General features: G+C 39.1%; 1 protein-coding gene across 1 annotated transcript in view; it reads right to left on the bottom strand.

The window, feature by feature from the left end:
* Nucleotides 1-25,787, bottom strand: part of RORA (RAR related orphan receptor A) — a 570,488-nt gene that overhangs the window by 148,968 nt on the left and 395,733 nt on the right. Inside the window, exon 2 of the mRNA XM_039491333.1 lies at nt 8,041-8,070. Within this exon, the coding sequence (XP_039347267.1) occupies nt 8,041-8,070 (30 nt within the window). The remainder of the gene's footprint in view (nt 1-8,040; nt 8,071-25,787) is intronic.

Raw genomic sequence — 25,787 nt, forward strand, 5'->3', positions numbered from 1 at the left:
TTCAACCCCCGTGACTGCCTGCCACTTGTAAACTCAGGTGTTTTCAGAGCTTGATTAGAATTTTAAAGCATATAGAATAGCATCTATGCTGAACTCTGAATTCAACCCGCCCTTCCTCCCAGCACATGCACTTTTTTTCTCTAACCACAATACTGCAATTGTGTGCGGCTGCTACTAGTACCAAGTTGGAGACATTTATTTCTAACAAGAACAGCATGAAGTCTAAAGCTAGGAGACACTCTCTCTATTTTTTTTTTAAGTTACCTCCTTGCTGGTGTTTTGGGGGCTGATCCAAGCCTGTTCATGTCAATGGGAGTCTTTCCAGTGGTTTCAATGGAATTTGGATCAGGCCTGCAGTTTCTTTGCAAGAGTGCAGAGCACAGGATATATGTGATGTCCAGGCTCCACTTCAATGTGTTTCACATAAAGCAGTCTTCCCTAGGAATTACTGAAACAAAAGGAATAAGGGGCCAACAGTGTTACTGCAGTATTCTGAGAGATTACTCTGGCAGAGAGGTACTACATAGCCATAGTATTGTGCAATGAATGAATGGCCCCTGACTTATTACAATAGAAACAGTGCTGCTTTTTGGGCAATTGACTGTAGAATGGAAGGAATTCCTAAAGCATTTACTACCTAAGGCTGAAGACAGTGTAAAATTAATTCTGTTACTTGTCTTCTGAACATCTTCCTGAATAATGGCTTCCAACAGCTTAGGTGTTCATAGCCAGAAGTCACCAGCTATTTTCTATTGGTCTTTAAAACAGCAGCTCCAAATCCATCCTTTCAATAATAAGACAATATTGAAGAAAGGTCTACATCCATATTATACATTTCACCCAGCAGTACAGTGAAATAAATGAAGTGTGAAACAGAAATGGATCTTATTAATTTATAATCTCCATTAGTGTATATTGGAGTTGAGGAGTGGGTCAGAATTTACCTATGGATAAAATGCTGCACAATTTAGGAGTTTCATTTCACCTACTTTTCCTGCCTGAATTTCCATATGTAGCCAAACTGTACCTCTAGGGACATACCAATACTAATAATTCCTCTGCCAGAAGCTGATTAGAGTCCTGACTTGCCAAATTTCATCTGCATCTCAGTTTGTTAGTAGCTACTCAGCTTACTCTAGTGCAGGGGTAGGCAACCTATGGCACACGTGCCGAAGGTGGCACTCGAGCTGATTTTCAGTGGCACTCACACTGCCCGGGTCCTGGCCACTGGTCAGGGGGGCTTTGCATTTTAATTTAATTTTAAATGAAGCTTCTTAAACATTTTTAAAACCTTATTTACTTTACATACAACAATAGTTTAGTTCTATATTATAGACTTATAGAAAGAGACCTTCTAAAAACGTTAAAACGTATTACCGGCACGCGAAACCTTAAATTAGAGTGAATAAATGAAGACTCGGCACACCACTTCTGAAAGGTTGCTGACCCTTGCTCTAGTGCATCTGGTGCTCTGCAGACAAGACAAACAAGATCCATGTTACAGAATCCACCAGAGATCCCTGTTATCAGAAAGCACAGTAAGAGGGGGTAGCAAACCAATGTTCAGAGCCAGAAGTCACACATGGCTAGATGCTGCTCTATATACCAGCAGAACTGCTGGAGAAGTAAGAAGTGGCTGCACTTTAGCTGGAGTCCCAGGTAGGAATTATAGCAGGCTCAGCCAGAATTCTCTTAGGCCATGCACATGGCTTGCCTGATGCACCACTCTTGCAGAAACTACAAAGTACTTTTAATGTCTGAGCTCAGCCAACTCTGCCTGGTGGTGAGATGGAGTCTAACCAGGAGCCTACCCTCATTCAAACACTTAGCAGCTGTGTAGAGAATAGAAGATAGCAGGGTCCCAACACACATCTGAACCTCTTGCTATCGTTGATGAAAGCCACACATCCAAGCCCAGTTGCTGTCATTGTGCTCCCAGCCTTATGCTCACCAAAAAAATTAATAATCAATCATTTAAATATCCTCTTATTCCTCTTCCTTAGCTGGTGGGAGGAATCCTCTATTAATCAAAAGGCTCAGTTCATGCATGAAGGAGTGTGCTTCACTATCTCTGCCCCAGTATTCAGTGCTTTACCCATCTATGGAGAGAAGAAGACTTAGCTTTTACACACACACATTCTCTTTCGCAACAAACCAACCACTGACAGGCTACTCTATCTGAGAGAGAATAAAACTGATTGATTACGGGTCAATGCACTAAAACCAAACATTGCCCTATGACAGCTTCAAAAGCAAATTAAACTTACATAACCAGCTGGTGAAGAACAGGTGTCCCCTGGCTCCCACAAGAAATCAAAGTCTAGAAAAAAGTTTTTAACCAGGAGAAAAGCCCTAGATAGTTGTCTCTAGGATTCTTCGGCAGGGCAAACAGTGCTTCAAGGACAAACAGGAAAGTAGCTGCTATTTGAGGCAACTTCATTATAAAACCATTTTTAATAAGCATTCTTAACAAAGAGCGGGAGCGGGCTGGCAGAAAAGCCTCCAAGGGCTCTTAAGGCTGCCCAGTTAAGTTATTACGAAGTTACACACAGGGGACCAAACAGCCTTTTATTGGCCCCAGGGGACAGGGTTTAGTTTGTCACCTGTTCTCTAGAGGCATAGTCACGAATAGCAGATACTGTTAACCATCAATTTTCTGCCTGTTCCCACTTTGTGAGGGAAAGTGTATTTTTACTTACTCTAGTTGGCACACAAAAGCACAGTGTAAAGTAAGCAAAAGTGTTATTTATGTACTAGGTATTCATAAGTCTGAGCAGTAAAGATCAATCCTTTGTTCTCTTTTTCCCTTTAGCACAATTACATAATTACTACATTTAAAGAAACAATCTAAGCCAGGGAAGTCCATCAATGTTGTGACCAGAATGAGGACAGTATGGTAACATGTATAGTATAAGAGGGACACATGGAAGAAGAAAGAGGACTAGTGTAGATAAATTGCCTGACTTTTTTGAAATAAACAGAACTGGAAACCTCAGTCTGCTTGCAAAAGTTTGGTGACTATGATTTAAGATTATTTGAACATCTAGATAGCTGATGAGCCTACCGCAAAGCTGTCCTCCCTCACTCTCTGACAAGCGATGCCCTCTTTTTAACATCCTCTGAGGCCTGAAGATATTAAGGACCCAATTCAGGAAAGCATCCCTTAAACACATGCTTGAAGTTAACTATGTGCTTAAATCCTACTGAAGTCAATGCTTAAGTGCTTTTCCGAGTCAGAGCCTAATGTAAAACTGGTGTAGGAGTAATGCCAGAACTTATTGTGGGGACGGTACAGGTAAAGCACAGAGAGGCGGCGTCTATGGGGCTAGGAAGGAGCTGGATGGGGAACTCCATTAACCAAAGCTACAGGGGTTGATTCACTTCCATCTTTGTTAACCAAACTGCTTGTTTGGTTTGTGAATGCCTTTGCTAACCAAATCCTGTGAGACTCATATTGTCTTCACCTGATTTAGCTATTGAACAGGAGCTCATGCTCTTTCAAATCAGTACCTAGTGTTTTGAAAACATTCCACAACTGCCACTGGAAAACTAAGTGCTTGTCTACATTTGGAAACCGTTATTCCAGAATAACTATTTCCTAACAAGACTCCATGTGGATACTCCTGTATCCACACGGAGTCTTATATTGAAATAGTTATTCTAGAATTATTCTGCAATAGCTATTCCAGTACATTGCCAAGTGTAGACAAGCTCCGACTCTGAACCAATACAAGACAAGCTATTTCACTGAGTAAGCATCACCAGCCATGAAAAATTACGTGGTAGTATGGAGACATCTCAGCAAGTACGTGCACTGTGGCCACTTAAGTAATTTTCACTGAATATGGTAAGAACTAAATTCAAGTTGCTAGAGGTGAAACACTACCATATTCACTTATTACACTTCCATGGTTTGACTTGAGTCAAAAGGTAGCATTACAAAATGCGGTACAGAGGCCTCTTTTTCTCCAGACTTTTAAGTTTTATTTTTTAAAAGGGGTCTCTAGCTACTATAGTAGAAAGGAAAGTTTTGAAAATGAAATCTCAGTGTAACGGATGCAGTGATGATTGTCTGAGTTTCCAAAGAGCCTGAAACTATAGTTCTGGGAAATGTGAACTGCCCAGTTCATCTCAGTGGGTGTTAGCTATTATTATTGTCATCTAAGTGAATGTGGTCATTTAGAGTGTTTCTTTACTCATAGCATAGAAGAGGGGTGGGCAAACATTTTGGCCCGAGGGCCACATCTGGGTATAGAAATTATATGGCGGGCCATGAATGCTCGCGAAATTGGAGTTGGGTTGTGGGAGGGAGTGAGAGGTCTGGCTGGGGTGCAGGCTGGCGATGAGGGGTTTGAGGTGTAGGAGGATGCACCAGGCTGAAGCATCGGAGCGGGGCAAGCCCCAGACTCCGCTCCCCAGCAGGCACTCAAGGGCCGGATTAAAACGGCTGGTGGGCCGGATGTGGCCCGCGGGCTGTAGTTTGCCAACCCCTGGCACGGAAGAAGGGAGAGGAGGAGCATTTTATGAAGAACAGCACAATCTACTCTAAGGGACCTGCCACTTTGGTGCCAATGGGGTTGGGAATGGGGGAGGTTTCAGCAAATACCATCATCTTTTTCCCTAACCAAGAAAAATCAAAGTCCAGGGAGCCTAGCAGAGGCCAGCAGGGCATACAAGCCCCAAGGAAGAGGAGCCAAACCCAAGAGGCCGAGACAGTATGGATCATCCTGTTTAGAACATCTGCTCAATCTCCTGAAAGCAGTTCCTCAGTCTCTTGTGCGGACATAGCTTATTCTGTGGGCAAAGCTTGGAAGAACACCACTCTCTTGTAGGGTTTCAAGTATTGTAACTCACAAATTCACAAAGGATATAATATAAAGATGACATTACAGAAGCTGCCAGAGAGAAACAGTGCATTTTTACTTGGTGAGATATAACCACAGAGCATTAGTGACAGGTTGTACTAGCAAGAGCTTAAATCTCTCGGGTTTTATTCAGCTAGTTAAATAGATGGGAGACATAAGGCTCTTCAACAGTATTTACTCCAACCTAACACAATGGGTGATATCCAAACAGAGCTAATCTGCTGTTCAACATGGCTATGTTCCATATAACCAGCCAAAACTTCCTGGCACGTTTACTAGAATAAGTGACATTACAACACACGACTAACTGGGTCAGAAGGTCATTAGAACTCTTCTTCTAAAATCAGTGCTGGGCTTTTAGCCAATCAGCACACGCAAATGCCTCTGAACTTGGAGGAACTTAGTTTGATAGAACTGTGAACTTTTGCTGGATTGCTAAATAGTATCACATACAGCACCCACGTCATGTGCTGCTTGTAAGAATGCTTTTGGATTTTCCTTAGAGAAATCCTAATCTATTTAACTTGTCTTATTTTTGTTAAATTTATGCTCATGGTGATGAGCATGCTGTGGATAAATAGATTAAATATACAAACACAATAATTTGGCATAAGTCAATACACAAAATGCTTGTCAGAGAAGAGTGTCATTTCATTTGCATATTACTAGGCTCCATAACAGCTCAGATTTGCTTTGTGATTCTTGCATCTGAGTACTGACGTGAAACTACACTTGTCTGACACTATTCCACAACTGGACATTTTAATCTCTAAGCTGCTTTCTGTGCAATGATAGGAAAAAAGACAAATTTACTGTGCATTATGACAAATTGTTAAGGATGCATAGTCTGAATCAATTTCTGATTTAAGAGAATTAGTCACAGTATCATTTCGTTCTCAAGGAGCTTCAATCAAAGTTGAAGGAATCTGCAAATGGTGACTACACTACAACTATTGTACATTACTCATTTTATTCTGATCCTTGCCTAATGGATAAGCTCATCTTTCCATTGCTCAGACAACTTGCTTGTTATGCGTCAGAGAAGTGCATAGAAACATCTGCTAGGTACCAATATGCAAAGTAAGAACCACACTTTGCCAATTCTCTTTAAATTACAGACAAGTAGATCTTTCTTCGTGTGTATGATGCCAAAGAATAGGGCCTCTAATATATGCTTGAGCTAGTTCATAGGGCATGTGTGTGATCGGTAACAGCATATACATAATAGAACACAAACAAAGCTTTGCTTTTCTGCAAGCTATGAATCAGAATATCTTTCACTGTTACTGATAGAAAACAACACTTTGCCATCATTAGTCAGCACTGTCAACAGTGACTTAGCATAAATCATCCAGTACAACAAATTAGGTTTCCAAAACAAGACTGTTTTCCATAATAGGCCTCAGACGCACAATCCATTAAAGCATAAGCGAGGACAATTCCTTATTAGTCTGACATGTATCAAGAAAGTCTTTCCTACAATCTTTAGGTCTCTGACTAATGTATAATTTTGTGTATATATGGCACTACAGAGTGAAAATGGAGAAGTGGCGTTCCTGACAGTGGGTCAGTCAAAGGCGCTACTGTATATAAAATATATAGTCTGGTGGTTTCAGCTTATTTCCAGGTGGACTGGGAGTCCATGTCACAAGCCACCACGTACAGTAAGCACAATCACTAGCCTCTGCGCAAGAGAGGCCCAGGACTGAGCTAGCATAAATTCTGAATTACTTACCACCTCTAGAGAGGGTGGTCCCTCCAGGCCAGGGTTGAGCTCATGGGCAAGGCTGTGCAAGGAAGCTGTCTGTACAATGCCTGGCCTGCGGATATACAGAGGACTTCAGTCTCCTGTACTGTCAATCTCAGTCAGTGTGACCTCAAATATTCACCAAAAGCTAAAGGCCAAATTTTTCCCTCAGATGCCCATGTGTAGTTCCCATTTGTGTCAATGGGAACCACATATCCATACATCCAATGGGATAATCTGACCCTAAAAATGAGTCTTTAGTACTAAACCCGCCTATGCAGAGGACCATCATTGTGCTCTAAACAAGTTTGCGACATTTAACATTTCAAGCAACGTGACATCAGAATGTCTTGTATCAACAAACCGTAGACTATAAATCTATTCTTAAATTTGATAAGACATTGTTTAGTGGTACATGATTTTAAAGCGTGTTTTTTTCTTAGCATGGATATTTTAAAATGATGAATGAAGTAGGAGTGAAATTAATGTAAGATATTTTATGAAACTGGTTTCACCCTATGAAGCTGTGGTAAACATACCTCTAAGTCTTGTCTTTGTTAAAATACATCATAACAAGTCTTGCATTGCAGCGTGTATGATACTTATACGAGGCATTCATCAAATTCTATCTTCATTAATTTTTCCTCCTTCTCTGGATACGTGAAATGGTGGGCAAGTGCAATCACTTCACTCTACCTGACTTCCGTGACATAATGATTTTGGAACATTGCAGTGTATAATATCACTCCCCAGTAACAAATCGTAACATTTCCTCAGCTCTGAGTTTTTGGCTCACTGTGGAGTAAGAATGTGGTCTGATCCCAAAAGTAGCTGTCTGTGACGAGGTGGACTCGGAGTAAATATGTATTCAGTCAGTGCACACGTCCACATCAGTTCCCACAATGCCATTTACTATGGCTGTGTATATGGATGGCTAACAGAAAAATGTCTCATTTCCAACCAGAATTCTCCTTAAGCACAAGCACATCATCATCTCACTTATAGACTAGTGGACAGAAAGGGGGAGGAGATTTAAAATAAAAATAGGTTTTCATTTGAAGCATATCGCATATGTAACAGGCACACAAATGAAGGGAGATCAGAAGGTAATTGTCCTCTCCCTTGGCTTCAGGATAAACTAGTTACCAGCTGACTAGAAAGGCACATACATCAGAACCCAGAGCTTTGCCTTGCCTCTTCAAACCCCTTCCCTTCCCTCCCTCTGCCCCACAACACACACACACTGCATACTCATTTTGATGAAATTTCATCCCTGGGCTGAACCACTCTGTCTTGGGAAGCACACTAGAGTTTGTAAAGTGGAACTTCCCCAGATCAGACAAGCAGTTAATAGTCTGAGAGGCACATCAGTCAGACTACCATAAATTCCATTTGTAAGAGAAGACCAAATCAAAAGGTATTACTTACATGTATGGGTCTTCTTTGTTACGGAAATACCTGGAGGGAAGAAATGATACCATTGTTAGGAAAGTCACCATTGTGTATACTCTTTTGATACATATTTCATTGTTAAACTCTTTTATCACAGACATACGGCTGCCTCTACAGAAGAGGGATGAACGTCACATTGATTTCAACATTAGATTCAGGAGTATCTCCCTTCTTTGTGTGCATGTTTTAATGTTATTTTGTATCCCCATCCTCCTCCCCATAAATGAAGGCTCAGCTACGTATCCACTGAGATTTTGTTGACCAAAAGCCTATTCAAGTTAAAACTGTCTTGAGACACGTGGCTGTTCTAAAAGGCACAACACTACATTCAGAGGGCCCCCACCATCTATTTCCCATGGTAAAGAATTTTCCCACACTCAGACCAACTAATGCATATCAGCCTACCTGGACAGAAACGATCTGAACAAGACAGGTCATTAAGTTCAAGTTGTCTTTTCACTGCAAGCTGAAGATCATGCTCATTAAAACCAAATAAACAGCATTATGAATATGGGCATTATTGGCTGCTATTCTAAGCTGGAAGCAAAATAGATATAACCTGTTAAATATATTGTTGAAGTAATAAAGATGTTTTTATGCCAAAGAGGCTTGTGTTGATAGTCAGCAGGGATGGTCCGACTCCAGTGAAATTTGAGACATTTTAAAAAATGGAACAAAACAAATGGAACTAGGCAAGATACATAATACCAAATAAAGATAACATTAACTCTGTTAAATGTCATCGGAATTCATGCTTGAATATAAACAATGTTGTCTCCACTTTAGTAGATAACTGGTACTATACTCTGAGCTCTCATTATTTAAGCTTCACTCTCCTTTGGGGGCATTCTGTGAGAGGGGAAAGAGGCTACTGGAAGTAATACAAGTATTTGAAATATTTAGTTCATGATTAAGACCTGTAATGAAATCTTGGATTGGCTTTGCTTGCAATGTATGAAAGTAAGGCAGTTCTCTATCTCCTTGACCCCCAAAACAAATTTATACAGAAAGAGTAAGCTTTTATTTTAGCCCTATTACTTTGTTATGGAACTTCTCAGTGGGACAAAGTGGATTCTAAAAATCCACAAAAAAATAGATGATGCTGTTTGTAAATTTATACTTGACCTCTAAAGATGACATTTTCAAATTGTCCCTATTCTGACACACAATTAAATCAATATTGCCAACCCCAAGCATTCAAGAATCATGAGGCACAGGCCTCCTAAAGTGACCAGAAGCAAGTGTGAAAAATCGGGCTGGGGGTGGGGGTAACAGGAGTCTATATAAGAAAAAGACCCAAAAATCAGGACTGTCCCTATACAATCGGGACATCTGGTCACCCTAAGGCCTCCTAAAAAAATAATCAAAAGATTGGCTTAAAATCACAAGCATTTAAAAAAAAAAGTTATGAGTTTTAAATTACCTGCTGGTTTTTCAGCCTTTAGGTTTCACATTTTCAAGATTTTCTCCATAACCACAATGGGTCGAAACTAATTTAAGGGAAAGCTGAGATTTTCACAATAACACGACTCCAAACTTTAACTACAAATATCACAGAAGATGGCAAAATTGATGTCGAGACCTAACGCAGAAGTGCTGAACACTGCAGCCAATGGGAGTTCTCAGTGATCAGCATCTATTCAGGTGCCTAAACTTGATTATTTATTTCTAGTGTGGCAATACACAAATATCCCTGTCAGGACAAAGCCCTGAACATCCTAGCTACTGGACAAAACTCATAAGAAGCACGGTCCTTGCCCCCAAAGACCTTGTAATATAATTTGAGCAACAAGCATGGTAAACAACAGACTTGAAGTAGAGAAGAAAGGCAAGAGTAACAATAATAAGGTCATGTGATTACTTAGGTAGCTATTGCACAGCTATAGGCAGACTTGAAAGGATTAGACTTTAATTGGTAAATGTAGATTACACCGTACACACACAAACATTTCCCTCGATGATAACTGAAAGTTACAGATGGGCCAAGTAAGAAAAATGCAGTTTGAGAACTTATTAGAGTTTGATTTAAGGATATTTACTTTATATATTTTGACATGTGATAGTCACAGTTTCAGGGTAGTTGCACTAGTATGCTCCCACTCTATGGTCTACTGCAGGAGTTCCCAGTTAGGTCTCAGGTCCTCAGCCATCTCCTGTCTCTGGGCCCAGTTTTTAGTTCCTGGAGGAGCTGTGGCCCTCAGTGATACACAAATGTAATACAGAATGTTCCCTCAAATATACTGCATGCAGTTACATTATCTGTCACAGGGATGTTGACAATTTGTTTTAGCATCTATCAAGCTTTAACTTTTTGAATCTCAACGTCTAGTCTCATTGCATAATTATTGTTTGCCCCCCTCCCATAATTTCCTACAACTGTGAAAATTTAAATAAATACAAATCGGGGGAGGGGGGGAATGCTTAAAAATAAGCATCAAAATCATCTGTTAAAATTATAAAAAATATTTGAATTCTGCCAAACCTACTTATAAGGTTCAAAGTAATCCTACAGCTTTATATTTAATAAATAAAAGTCAACTTTCCTTAACTGTGTCACAACTTCACCATCATTGGCATGGCTGATAACATGCAGGCAGTGCACCAAACTGGGTGTGAAGGAGGAGAGAGTAAAGATGGGTGGGTGCTCCATACATAAGGAACAGAATGGAAAAAAGTGCTGAGGGATCCACCACTGATTTTCATAATTGAGGAGGGGAAAGTGGAAGCAACACATTGAGATCAGCAGAAAAGTAGAGAGGAGCACAGCTTGGAAGGTTCTTGAAGGTGGAGTGAAGAAGCTTGAACACAATTCATTTGATAAAAGTGGAAGGATTCAAAGAATGGGATGACACAGTCAGAGTGAACCAAAATATTAGTAACAGGTACATCTTAAAATGATCAGTGTGGGCAACATTTTTCAGAAAGGCCAGAGAGAAGGAGGTTGCAGAAGTCAGGACATCTTGGAGAAGATACCAGACAGGGATTGGAAGGATGGAGACCAGTCAGGAAAGGAAAGGTACATTGATGTGTCATCAGCATAGAGATGCTACTTGAGTCTATGAGTGTGTATGAGAAAAGAGGAGGGGGCCAAGGCACCCAATTTGATTTTGGCCTAACCATCTAAATCACATTACATATATCTGTAGATACTTTGCAGCACCCACTTTTATATCTAGATCTTTTTAAAGGCCTTTTTTACTTGAATTTGAAATTACAGCCCTCATCAAGAACACACATTTTTCCCCCAGGAGAGGAAGACTTTGTTATTTTCCATTTTCTTGGTTGATCTACAGAATAGCACACACGGCTCCTTGCAGAAGTCATCACTATTAACTTTCCTAACATTTCCTCGATGGAAACCCTCATCTCTGCCATAGCCTATTTGACTAGGCCCTACAATCTTAGGGGTATTCTACTGCATCACAAATGCAGAGGAAAAAAAGAGACTTTAATTTGAACACGATTTGCAACTCTCTCTCAGAACTCTAGTGCTAATAAATTGATACATCAGTGCTCTTTCAGCATTATGAGAGCCATATGTGTACTCTTCTCATAAAATAATGCTTTCGGTAAAATCACTTTGAACAGAAAGTGCTTATGCTGTCACTTCTGATTACTCACAGCCTCATCACAATAGGGTTTGCCACAGCACAAAACAGACTTAGCTGTATTTGCTGACCAAGGGACTACTTTCTCCTGATGCATGAAGCACTGATGGAAATATCAACATTTATATCTTTCTACTTAAAATTTTTAAACAAGTGTGGTATATTTATCTAATCAAATGTATCTGTAATAATTACCGATTAGCAGCCAATAAGGCTTAAGATCTTTTACACACACATTTTTAGATCTGTTTAAAAACATAGATCATCTTGATTGCAGTCAATGATGGTGTCTTCCGCAGCATTACACTGGTATTAGCTGTGTATAAACCAAAGGTTTTAATTTTAATTGAGCCTTTACTGAAACCAATTTTGGTCCAAATGAAATCAATGTGAGTTTTGCCATTGATTTCAACAGGACTAGATTAAAATTAACTAGGAATCTTAATTATATTTTTAAATAAATATTTTTTAAATTTGTAAATGTAAAGATTCCTCCCACATAAATAATTACACATGAAGAAACGTTGAACAGCAAAGGTACTGGGACATCCAACCAGTTAATCAGATAGGATACATTATAACCAGTGCTTTAACAATAAATATGCCCTGCATTTCTAGGTCATTGCAGCATATCTTGTCTAGTATTACGACAGGAAAACAAAGGCATAATGATTCTAACCACCTAAGTATAATAATCTCCTAGAAATAGACAATTAAAAGTGTGTTATGAAGGGAAATGTACAAATAACTCTGAAGAATCTGTCGATATGAGGCATAAACTAGGCACTGTCGTGAATTTTACATCATTCACCGCCAATGCTAACTCTATTCATGTCGAGATTTCTATTTCTATTCTATGGGCCATATCTCACTAGTTTAATAGAAGCAGTCAATTCCACTGAAATCAATGGGCTCACTTAAGGATCTAACTCTGCAAAGTCTAATGCATATAATCAACTTTACTCACTGATTAGTCCCATTCAGTTTAATGGGATTACTTGTGTGCCTAAATATGCATATAGAAAATGCATATAGTAAAATGGAAATGGCATGGATGATCCACATCTCAGGACAGGACCAAACTCCAAGATGTGTCTAAAATAAAGCACCAGGTGTTATTTTTGTAAACAACTGGGGATATACACAATCCTTTGACCCCAGTTAAAAATGTTAAGAAAACCTCAAATTTTAAAATCAGATTACTGCCAATTTTTCATTCTAATTTTAAAACAAAAATAAACAGCTTCAGTGTTGCTAATACAGAAAGTTTTCCTGGTTTCAACCGGCCAGGCTTCAAAGTAAAGCAAAAGAAATGCCACGAAAATACCACAGTATATCATTGACATGGTTATCAGTGAGTGAAAGTTTCAATATTACCTTATCACAGTGTTTATCACTTCAGCAGTGTGACTGGACATTCCCAATCAATGCCAAATCCTAGTCAAGTTGCTATGCAATTCTCTATGTGGCAACAAGCAATTTCATTTTGTTTTAAGTGAAAAGAATTTATATGACACTCGTTTTTCCACTCCCACTATATATCATTTGCCATTATGGGTGATATTTACAAAAACAGGTTTCTGTATGAAATGAACTTGTGGAAGAATACCTAGCAACAAGGATAGGATATAATTTTGCAAGCAGTTAGCCATATGACCTTCACTAGCCAACTTCAAACAGAGATAAAAATGTCTTTTGAGAATAAAAAAACCCCAAACATTTTATACATCATAAACTATTTCTTGGAGTTGCCCACCCAAATAATGTCTAAAGAAGCATAATGAAACAATGCTTAGTCTGTGAACTCCGATCATTACTGCTATTGTACAATTGTCAACTTTCCATATTTCAAGGGGAAAACTTCTGTACTTTGATGTACAGAATGATAAGTAAAAAGTCCCATCTGGCAGAATTCATTATTCTCTAAAATATCCAAGGGAATATTTGCTTGAGTGCAGTAGTTACATATAGTTTTTTTAACCCTCTGAGAAAACTGTTCCAAAAAATTTGTCTTTAGAAAGGCCTGCATCAATGGCAGACCATGTAACTGAGCTTCGGAATGCTTCAATCAGGATAATGTTTCATTTTCTTTATTTAATATTACTTTAAACTGACTTCACAATACTAGCTCATCTCTTTGAGCTAACATTAGTTGTTTATCAATGGCATGGTTACAAAAAATCAGGAAGTCAGCATTGTAACTTTGGGAAATTCTAGAACTTAGTGTTTTTATGGCACATTATAAACCTGTCATTATGGAATTAAAAACATTAAAACTTTTTAACTCTAGGCTTCCTGCCTGATGTATTGTGTAAAATCAAAAAGAAAATGTATTACAATCTTCCGGATCCTACTGTGTTTCTATCCATCACTCCACTTCTCTTTTACTTTATCATTGTTAGAAGCTAGCAATTAAGGTGGTAGATTATACATAACACTTGGGTGCTTGCAGAGAACCTAGCAAAGCAGAATAATAGACTGGAATGTACTCAGACAGGAATACATTCCTTTAGAATGTTTAACAATGGTTTATATAAAGTACATAGGGCTCCCTGGCTCAAAGAAGTCACACAATCTTTCTTGGCACTGTTTTTATGATGGTCAAGGTAAAAGTAAAATGCACACATGTATTGTAAATGCAGGCTGAGCGGGTCTGACCAAACAAAATGATGTTACAAAACAATGTCCTTGTCCAGGACAAAAGAGCTGTTAATGATAATCAGTACATATTACTGAAAGTGCTCCAAGTACTTTTGTTTCAAAAATTGTTAATGGACACTAATGCTTACAGTTCACTCAAAAGAGAAATAAATTATGTGCTAGGGTAGCAAGGACAACATACACTAGACATCAAACCATCAGGAATATAAGAACAATCAAGCATTCTATAATTACATAAAAGCTTTTTTAAAAAAAATCACTTTAGAAATTATGAGCATAAAAATATTTTGTAAGGATTTCGCTTTCCTAAAGCTTGCTCATACAGAAAAGGGGACGTCTAGCTGTTACCGATAGAACAGCAGCTCACCATGGCAGAAACAAAGCTTTTCTATTTAGGGCTAGCTCATGCTTTTTTATTATAAAGAATGGTGTACAAGGGGAGCACTCAATGTCTCTTGGGCTCAGATCCTCAAAGGTACTTAGGTGCCCAACTCCTATTGAATTTCAAATGGAGCTAGATGCCTAAATACCACTGAGGATCTAGGACTTTGACTCCCTGGTTGAACTGGAAATGCTGCATACTCTTCTGAGGGCTGGATGAAGGCCTGGGCACTTTGGGTAATCTTTTCAGAAGAGGCTAAATGACACAGGAATATTAAGTCCCATTTTCAAATGTCACTTAGGAACTAAAGATCCAGTGAGACACAGACTCCTAAGTGTTTAAGTCACTTTTGACTTTATTTATTTTAAAGCAAGTTTCTAACCCTCAGAGTTAGGGAGAACTGCTTGCAAATGTGAACCAAGTGTAATCATTGCAGTGATGTCAGCAGACAACCTGTAACAATTCCCACCCAAGCAGAGAGAGCCCAGCAGTTGAGGTAAGGACTGGGATCCCCTATCCTGCTGCCCCTGCCTCTCCAGAAGAGGAGAAGGGACTCCTGCTGCCAATCCTACTGCCATGCCTCCCTTGCAACAGAGGAAGACACTCTGCCACAACTACCCTAGGGTGTGGTCAACATCACAATATAAGGGCAGGGCCAGAGGCATGGAGGGAGCCATGTATCTAGGACCCCTGCTTGCTCTACTCCAGTCCTGATTCTCCCATGTCTATAGCCAGTTCTGTCGACACCCTGCCTTGTTTCTATCAATGGAGCTCTGTTGTGATTATTAAAATTCCAACTATATTTGGAATACAGCTCACCCATGTGCCCAGACAAGATTCGCCTGGGAAAACACTGAGTATTTAAAAAGTAGGTTGAGTATCATCCCCATTTTATGGTGAGGTTAATGGCCTGATTTAAGCAAGTGTTGAGCACCTGGCAACACCATCTGACTTCCAGTCAAGTCACTCCTGGTTCTGATACTGACTTGCTATGTGATCTGGGCACATCATTTAATAACTTCATTTTTCATAAAGGCTGAGCACCTACAAACTCAAAGTGACTTCACTTCTGAAAAAGGTAATAGAACTATTATTGTTCCTCCAAAAACCCAAAATACGCATCAAAAAAGAACAAATGTCATTGCTGTTACAAAGGCTATTCTCTCACTTTGTAGAAACCCTAACCCTGCTAGAACATTTGCTGATACTTGCTCTCAACATTCCCACCTCATAAATTCTTACTGTCCCACCTCAGGTGCCAAAATTCCAGAGGGCAAAAGTCTGACTCTAGAGATAAATGTCACTATCCACCCTTAAATGTTTGGTACTAGGATAATGCGATTATTACACACATGCACTCAGGGATAACGAAAACAGTTTACACTGACGCCCAGAAGAGTTGGCACACAACGTTCTCCCCAGTATATAACACTGGACAACTGGCCAGCTACATTTTTTTAAAAACTCTTCCCATAAAGCATCAGCTATCAGCCACTGCCAGTGGCAGGAGAAACTTCAACACTGGCCAGATCCTGTGCAGAAAATCTTCTGTTTGTATTGATCATGAAAGCAACATTTCATACTTCTTCATTGCAGTGGAACCCTGATTTTTGAAAAAAAGCAATTTTTGCTAGATCTTAACTGAGTTAACTCCTAGTTAACTGAAGGTCAGTTATGTCCCCTTGACTTACGGAGTCAAGCTTTACTCCCGCAGAGCTCCTCTGGAGTGGATTAAACTCTTTGTTCCCCTTTTATGGAGACTGCTGGTCTAACTAATTGGGAAAACTAATGAGCTAAGCCTCAATTTTAAGGAAGTTTCTGGTGTCCGGCACTTGTTTTCTTGGACTTGCCTTATCTCAAGGAGGGTCTTTCAGACCTTTAAGTGTTTTCTTTTTCTTCCATAAATAAGTAATGAAATAGATAAGAAAAAAACAGACAGACAAAACATATTAAAAAAATCTCTACATTTTTATATGGCAACCATCAGCGTAGTATATATTTCTATACAGCTGACCTAAACTTATTTTCCCTATTTTTACCTAGTGTATTAAAAGTAAAATACAATTTAGAACTGTATCTAAAAAAAGAACATAGATCCAGCAGGAAGCTTCATAGGAAAACTTTGAATTAGTTTTGTTTTAATGACTAGTAATTACACAATTGACTGAGCAAACCATGAAGTGAGGATTTAAAAATAGTCTTACAGTGCAACACAATTATGGGGAGCGAATTCAGTTTAATGTACAGCGTTCTATAAATCCACCCCCCTCCACTATTGTTCTTAAGATAAGCTACAAACCATAAAGAAATCGTACATCTCTTAAAAACTGACAGAGGCCTTATTATATATTTTATCCTAACTGTGAGTCTTAGTATAAGCCATCATTTTATATAGTTTTAATTATGACAGTAAAATATTGCCACAAGCAACAGACACCCTGTCTATAAGCCCTGTACCTTTTCCTTGCAGTGACATTCAAAGCACAGAGTCTCCTTCATTTAAAGGAGCTGTCCTATCACCTCACTAATGGGAACAATTCATTTAACCTGCACTAGATATACAGCCAAGGAGCTCTGTAATGTGTGCAGCTTCCTGAGGGGAATCATTCCTTATGGTTGGCCCTTCCTGATTCATTTGATTCATTGACTAGACTTCCACTTTCTTTCCACTTCATCTGATTTTAGACAAAAAAGACATTCCAGAAAATGAGAATTGTTTAACTATTAGCATAATTTTAGCAAGCTCACTGTTTGATATCACTACAAGCAGCTCAATACTATGAAGCAATGGAGCTTCTTGATTTCAGGCATATTTGTTGTATTTTGGACATCCTCTAGCCCGTATTACTCCTCTAATGACACCGTGGGAGTCATTAGAGGAGTAATGCTCATGCTCCAAAACGTCTGTTAGTCTATAAGGTGCCACAGGATGCTTTTACAGATCCAGACTAACACGGCTACCCCTCTGATACTTGACACCGTGGGAGTTGTTTCTTTTTGTATCTTGGATCATAAAAGGTTAACTTTTCCTGATTGTTCCCCTGACCTTCTGTACAAAACAAAAATGCCAGCATATATTTATTAAAAGTTACATTTAGAAGCAAAACCTTATTTAATCATGCAGTCTAAAGCAGCCTTCCATCTCTGCACTGCCTTGTTAATGTACACAGCAGTGCCAACCCCAAGCATTCAAAAGTTATGAGACAGACTGTGATGGGGTGTATAAACCCCACACAGACGAGGAAGGTGCCACAGAGGCCGTGGTGGTAGGGCTGGCCCTGCCCTTCTGATCCTGTCGATCTCGTATGATAGGGAGAAGGCCTTTAAAAGGGAGGAAGCTGCAATCATGGGAGAGAAAGAGAGAGGCACAGGATGTCCTAAGCAGCAGACTGCAGGAGTGTCTCCTGAAGCCATGGAGAGTACGGTGGACTTCCAGGGTAAAACAGACATGTTGGTGCTGGATCACTGGCATATCAGTTTGACTTCAAGTATCTGGGATCCTTCCTGATGAAAGGCACTAAATATGTATCATGTTGATGTAAAATATCATTTCTCTAGAGCAGTGTTTCCCAAACTTGCGACGCTGCTTAAGAAGGGAAAGCCCCTGGCGGGCTGGGACGGTTTGTTTACCTGCCGTGTCCACAGGTCCAGCCGATCGTGGCTCCCACTGGTCGCGGTTCGCTGTTCCAGGCCAATGGGAGCTGCTGGAAGCAGCGCGGGCTGAGGGATGTACTGGCCGCCACTTCCAGCAGCTCCCATTGGCCTGGAGCAGCGAACCGCGGCCAGTGGGAGCCATGATCGCCCAGCCCTCCAGACTGGCTCGGCCCACCAGGGGCTTTCCCTACACAAGTGGCGTCCCAAGTTTGGGAAACACTGCTCTAGATTCATAAAAACATGCAACATTAATTTATTTAGTCCAATGCATTATGTACATTACAAAAAATACTTTAAAAAGTCAGAAGAACTGAAGTTTGCTTTAATGCTAGAGAAAGTCCCAAATCAAAACCACAGAACACTTCAGGACTATGGGGAAGTTCATCTCCGGATCTATGCAATTAACCTCAGTCTTTATAAGAGGTTGAATAAAAAATTGGATCAAAATCATGGTCAACTTTGCATGTTGAAGCAAACTCTGCAGTTGGGCTCATTTGTATTAGAAAACTAAGCACTCTCTCTGGATTTAGTCGAATATGCCCATATCCTTGGATTTCTTTAAATTTAATTCTAGGGGTCATGGAGATTGTAATGGTTTCGAGTAAAGGACACACCTTTCATTATCCTACACAAATAACAGCATTACCATTGTTGTTTCCCAAAACAGTCAGAACGCTGAACAGACAGAGGATTTCTCCCAGTTCAAATAAGGAAATTTGCTCATTTAAAAGAAAAACATTAGTAGGTTCTCTGAAACAGCTTATGTATGGGAAGTCTAATTTGTACACTGACCATTAAACTGGATTATCAAATATAATTTACTAATGAATTAAAGGGAGACTAATTCTCTTGCATGACATAACACAAATGCTACCTCTTCCGTCCCTTGATGCCAGTGGTTACTGCAAATACTGAACAACTACTGGCAAAAGGGAGTCCTCCTGGAAATTCAGCATTAAGGCATTAGTATGTTTTTTAAAGGAATCCACATCAAAATGGTATTTCAGCTTCTGTAGCATTCAAACTACTGGGCAAAATTGGGATAACGGGCAAACATTATAAAATGTTTGAATGAAGCCAGTATTCCTTTACTGGCCACAAAGTTCTGTATAAAAATGGAAAATAGCACTGAGCATTTTGATTCAAAAGTAGGAGGGGAAGCATTGACTATAAACATAAAATTGGATTTGGCATAGAGTTCAGAATAATGATTAAAACATTCTTTGAACTAACCTCTGAATTATCTACTAGTTTGGAAATACAGCAAATTGGTAGATGCTGTGAGATAACCTGTATCTGTGGAATACCATACTATGTCTCTGTACATTTGTTGTGCTGTATGTTGCTAACCTTCTGTTTACTAATAATGAATGGCAATGTGCTTAAGGATCACAGTTAAGATGGTAATGGACAAGATCCACTTTTATGATCAATGTTTGAATTGAAAATAAGGGTTATTTCTATGTAGTCTTTATTTGAGCTTCTTGTGGTACTGTTGATTTAGTCCTGGAGTGCTGTGTTTTTACTGCGTGGAGGTATGGAGATGATTGTTATCCTTTGTATAGCTTTGGTAACACTGCAGAATCACCAGGGTTTTCCTATACTATGGTGCAAAAGGGTGGCTTGCCTGTGGGTTGGAGAGCCTGGGGCTAAAACAATCCTAATTACAAGACAAGTCACACTTGGGTTGAACCAGGTGGTCCCAGGGTAAAAAGCTGCAGGGATGGGGCTCTTGCAATGAGCGGTCTGCAGAGTGAAGCTGCAATGGGGGTATGCAGCGGTTCCCGAGGAAGGCACAGTTCCTCAGGAAGGAGAGGCGGTGCCCAGCTAAAGCCAGGGTAGAAGATTGTCTTTGCATTTGTTTGAGAACATCGTTAATTTAATTTTTAAAAAAAGACCCTAAGAAGGGCTGTGACTGAAAGAGAGACTGCGGAGTTTGTTGCAAGAGGCCTGGTGAAGGGGAAAATAATAGCAGAGGCACCCTGGCCACGAGGGGGTGCTCAGGTGCTGGCTGGCCCTATTCATTGGGCCTGAACCAACACACACACTTCATTGTGGTACAGGGCAGGGTTCCAACTTCAAATCTCAGAGCTGTCCCATCCCTAGAATAAACTAACCAAAGCCCCTCAGCTGAAAACTCTTGAACTTTCAGGGGGTTTAGAATTCACACTGAAATTTTGCAGCCAGAGCCTGGCCCATGTTTAGTATTTCTTGACCTATGTCCATAAAAAGTGCTACTTATTGAGATGAAGATACTACCCAAGTTTGACATACTATTTTCATCTAAGGCTTAATAGAAAGAAATTAGGTTTGTAACATGAGAAACTCGAAACTCTCAGATTTCTGTCACATATGTGCCATTTAGTTAGTGACATGCTAACATAGCTAAGAATAGATAAATTAGAAAACAACAGATTTTAAAGAACCAAACAGTGCTCCCATTTGACTTCTATTGACAAGATAAATCTTATCAGGTATTTAATTTTGTTCTCATTAAATTGTGAGGTTAAGGACTTTATGGTTCAGTCCATGAAAGCAATGTCAGGTATTCACCTTGAGAAATTATCTTAGCAGAACTACATTCAGGCATTAAGCCCATTGTAAAATACAGTACTAGGATGTGTTGTAGAGTTGCATATCAAAGAGACAATTGCATTGCTAGCTGAATTCCAGTTTGGCTTCAGTGCATATTTTCTTCAATTAACCCTGGTGCACACAAATTGCACATAAGCACAGAAGGATTCCCCATTCTCTTCAAGACCGTACATAAGGGAAGACTTCACATAGATGGAAAACTTCACATAAGTTTTGCACAGAAAATCTTTCATCTGCACAGTGGCTAAAGGGCTGAAGAAAACATATTTTTACAGCTGAGAGAATGGGATAACTGTCTTCATAGTTTAATCATGGTAATGCCTTGGAGAACGGCAACTTTCTCCCAAATTCTGGTTGTTGCCACCCTCCAAAACCAATATTCGAGCCGTTTCTAAGCTTATAATACGTATCTCGTTTTCTCAATTGCATGTTTCTCCTTGTCAATATAGGTAAATATAAGACATGTGTAAGCACTGCTTGGATACTGTGGTGACTGTGGAAAGCCACTTGCTACAGGTCTAGCAGGAATACCCCGCTGTAAAAGATCACTGGCTCCTATGCCCAAGTGGCTTGAACATGTTACCTGAAAGATGGCACCTCTAACAGCCCAATATCAACTCGTACAACACACGGACATTGGTTCAATACTGTCTAAGGAAGAAGTGTACCATCTATTGAGACACCAGCTCCATTTTAACATTCAGGCAGTCCTTGGAGATCTCCCAAGTAAGTACTGACCCAGTATAGTCCTGCTTAACTTTTGACAAAAAACAGGAATGCAGTACCAGGTGGTATATTTGCAGACTACATTTTTTTTGGCCAATTTCTTATGTAATTTATAATCAAATTATTATTATTATAATTGAACTTTGCTACCCATAACAATTGCATGTAGTGACTGACTAGCAAGTACATTACTTTTCAAGTGGAGTTGTAATGTTTGCAAAGATATGAGCAATGCAGTGAAGGAATTTTATAATTACATTGAAGCAAATTTGAAAATACAAAGATTTCTCCGATATCAGAAAAGTATTCAACTATACAAGAAATACTTGGTATGTTTTCCTTACAGTTAGTGCAGATATAATAATACTTAGCATTTACTTTATTCAGTGCTTAACATCTTCAAAGCACTGGGCAAACATCCTCAAAATCCAAGTGTTATCCCCAATTTACAGACAAGGAAAGAGACATAAATGTAGTTATAAAAGTTGCTCAAACCCACAGAGCTGGGATTAAAAACACTAGTCTTCATTTACAAAGGTATGAGAGTAAGGAGTTTCTCACTCTGTCCTCTCCCCCCATGACTCCTTCTGCTTATATAATGAAATCCTTATCTTCTCCCTTTGGCAACCAGTTCATAAGGCATCAGAATGATTGTGAGGTCACAAGATAAGCATTCTGACATCACTGAAAAAGGGGGCAAGCTATTAAAAATAACCACTTGTTTCATCAACAGACATCTTGGATTTGAACCCTGGGCCTATGTCCTGGAGATAATTTTCTGTAATTTTCTAACATCAGGAGTCTCAGTTTGGGACATTCCCAGAAAATACAAAGAATGGTGGAGGAGGGAATATCACCAGCATTCCCTCCTCCACCATTTTGCTTTGCATTTTGCATATTTTGTTTTGTAAAACAATGATGGGAAAATATCCTGATTTACTGGATTTAAAAAAAAAAGTTGAACCATTGTGACCGCCACTAGTATATATTTAGTCAATATGGGTGCAAAATAATATCAGTGGCCACTGTGAAAGCATGCTCAATAAGAATAAAAAAATTAAGAAATTACCTATGGAAATTAGTCTAAAATTTTAGGATTTTATTCTTTATTAAAATCTTTCTATAATTTTTTTAAACCATCCAATAGTATTTAATAGATAATTACAGCCCACTAACTTCAGTATGGTTATAGTATCAATGAGTTTGGCCCATGATGTTTCAAATGGAAACAGCACTGGACATCAACTTCTTATTACAACTGGGGGACTATTTTAATCATAATAAAAAGATAATCAATATTCTTTAGCAAGGAATATTTTCTCTTTGCCCAATGGCTCTATTATAACTTCTGAAGAATGGTCTTTTTTCAAGAAGTATTTATGATCTGGAAAGTCAATTTCTTGTGTGTTGTTTGATTTATCCCAGCCGAATACTTTATCAGCAATGTGCTTGTAAATTTGACTTTCTTTATTCTTCTGAGACTGACTGTCTCAAAAATGGCACCTTTTTAGTAGGCTCTCTCCATGGTAACTTTTTGACTTTTATAGACTAGTTCCCTTTTATTTCAAAATATACTGAGGTTGAATTTCAACTTCTCATTGCTTTGCTCTCCTGGGGAAGAGAAGCAGATTCTATTATGTCTTGATCAGCTGTGGATGAATGGGGGGAAATAAGGAGGGGGAAGGAACTATGCTGAGGATTTATGCAAAAATTGAGAGTTGAATATAGCACAAGTAGCACTTCAACACTTCAGACTCCTCTAGTGCAGAGCTCCCTGGAGAGTTCAGTTTAAATCACTAAACTTATTTCAGGAAAGGGGAAAACACCCTAGAGAAAACTCTGTCAACTCCAGCAACATTAATATACTGGTTACCACTGATGTGAACTACATTTCTTGACAGGAGTTTGACAAATTTGTAATTCCCACTAAGCCATCTTGTGAGCACTGCACTTGTTGCTATTGTTTTTGAACAACCGTTTAACGCAACTTTTTTTGCACACAACAGGGGTGATAAAAATTGGGAAGTGCAATGCCATTTCTAGTCTATAAACAAGGCTGCTATGACCAATCTGAAAGCCTGTCATCCAAAAAGAGTATTCTTTTTTCATTGTAAAATGTTTATATACTAGAAAAAAATCACTTTTATTGCTTAATTGATCATCTGAGCGTCTTTCAACACAAATGCATGACATAATGGAAACTGATCTTAAACACAACCCTACAGAGAATTACAGTTGAATTTTATAGTACGTTAGGCCCAACTTTGCAGGTCTGACCCAGGCAAAACTCCCGCTAAAATCAACCTGATGTGTCTCCAGCTGTGAACTGGAATTCTCTTACAGGCAACATACACTGACAATATGGGTTAAATTAATCTTTGAGCTAACTCTGTTCAAGCCAAGGAGTTACACAAGGGGTGACTTTGGCACAAAATGTTAATACACATCTCCTCTCCATACTAGTTTTTTATATTTTGCATTTCTCCTTATGGTGAAATGTCATGGCAGATCTTTTACTTTCATGTGCCTTTGGATGCCAGTTATATTGCAGTGTAAAGTCTGCTACGTTGTTATCGTGGCTGGGAATTCATGGTACAGTCAAAAAGTCTTCAGATCCCTGTGCACAATGAAACTAGTCAAAAAGATTAACTCCTTTGCTGAGATGATTATCTTCTAGTGCTTAAATCCAGCATGTAAAAAATTACAGTGGGCTGAAAAATACTGCAAGGTGATAATGAAATGTTCTAGTCCTTAAGTACCTTTTTGACCTTTTATAATAAAAAGGTTTCCGAAATATCTGAACTACAGTAAATAATGAAATCAAATGTGAACTTAAGAGTAAGTGGTTTTCCTTTTTACGCCATCTATAGAAAGGGACATTTGCTGTCTCAGAAAGATCAATATCTACAGACAGAATGAATCAATATCCCAAAAGGTTAATATTTATATTTTCAAAATATATTGCCTTTTGTATTACTCTGAGTTTTTCTTTGGTGGGGTGAGGAGGTTTGTTTGTTTTCATTATTTGGACTGAATTTGCCACCATCATACATATGTCCTTTTCTCTTAGATTGCAGTATAGCTCCAGTGATCCTGCAACCTCAATCCCAGGTAAAAATACCATTGACAATCCTGAATATACAGGCTCAGACACAGTTGCACTGACCCATCGGCACTTTACCAATAAGAATCCATTAGGAAGGTCAAAAAGTCTGTCATAAAAGCTCTATTTTTAGTAGTGAAATATCTGCATGGGGGATGGGAGAAGTGTTATTTTAAATCAAGTGAAAGTTTGCTGTCCTAAAAATACTATACGTAAAAGCGGGAACAGAAAGGGCTGCAATGCACGCGTGAAGAGTGGCGCTTGGGGCCTGTGCATCTGTCATTCCAGTCCACCAGTAGATTTATAATCCTATTAATGGCAATTGGCTGGCTATTACTGATAATAATACATGGTAATACATTTGTGTAACAAATAAAATATGTCTTATCCTCTGCTGTTGGTATGTGCACAGGTTTCACGGTGAAATCAATTGGCTCATGGTATGTGCTTCTGAAGCCAGACTATGGCCCAGGGGCTTTGAATTAAATTGCTGGGTTAGTCTTTCAATAGAGCCCACTTATGCTTTTAGCTTTTTAACTTTTTTAAACTTGAAGACATTCAGCAGAATCTTTTAAATAAATATTTACATTAAATATGGGGAATATGCAGAGCAGCTTGGCACAGAAATAGGCTAATTTTGGTACTAATGTGAAGGAAACAGCCCAAATCCAACACTCTTTTCCAGCTGACTCTGCCCTCTTTTCCTTCTGTCTACTGAACCCTCGGGAGCTTAGCTGTGTCCCTTTTCTTACTCACTGGACTATCGGAAGAGATCAGTGCACTACAACCTCACCAGGCTGACATGGTCTACACCGCATGGTTGAACCTGCCAAATTTAAGTTTTGTGGTTTAAATGTCAATGGTGTATAATTTAAGAATAAGAATGGTTTTGTGGTATGAATAGTTTAGAACTCAGGAGATCTAAGCTCAATTCCTTGTTCAGCCAGAGATTTCCTGGATGACCTTTGGCAAGTCATTTAATCTTTTTGTGCCT

Source organism: Mauremys reevesii, linkage group 10 (assembly GCF_016161935.1).
Source record: "Mauremys reevesii isolate NIE-2019 linkage group 10, ASM1616193v1, whole genome shotgun sequence".
In the NCBI taxonomy this organism is placed as follows: Eukaryota; Metazoa; Chordata; order Testudines; family Geoemydidae; genus Mauremys; species Mauremys reevesii.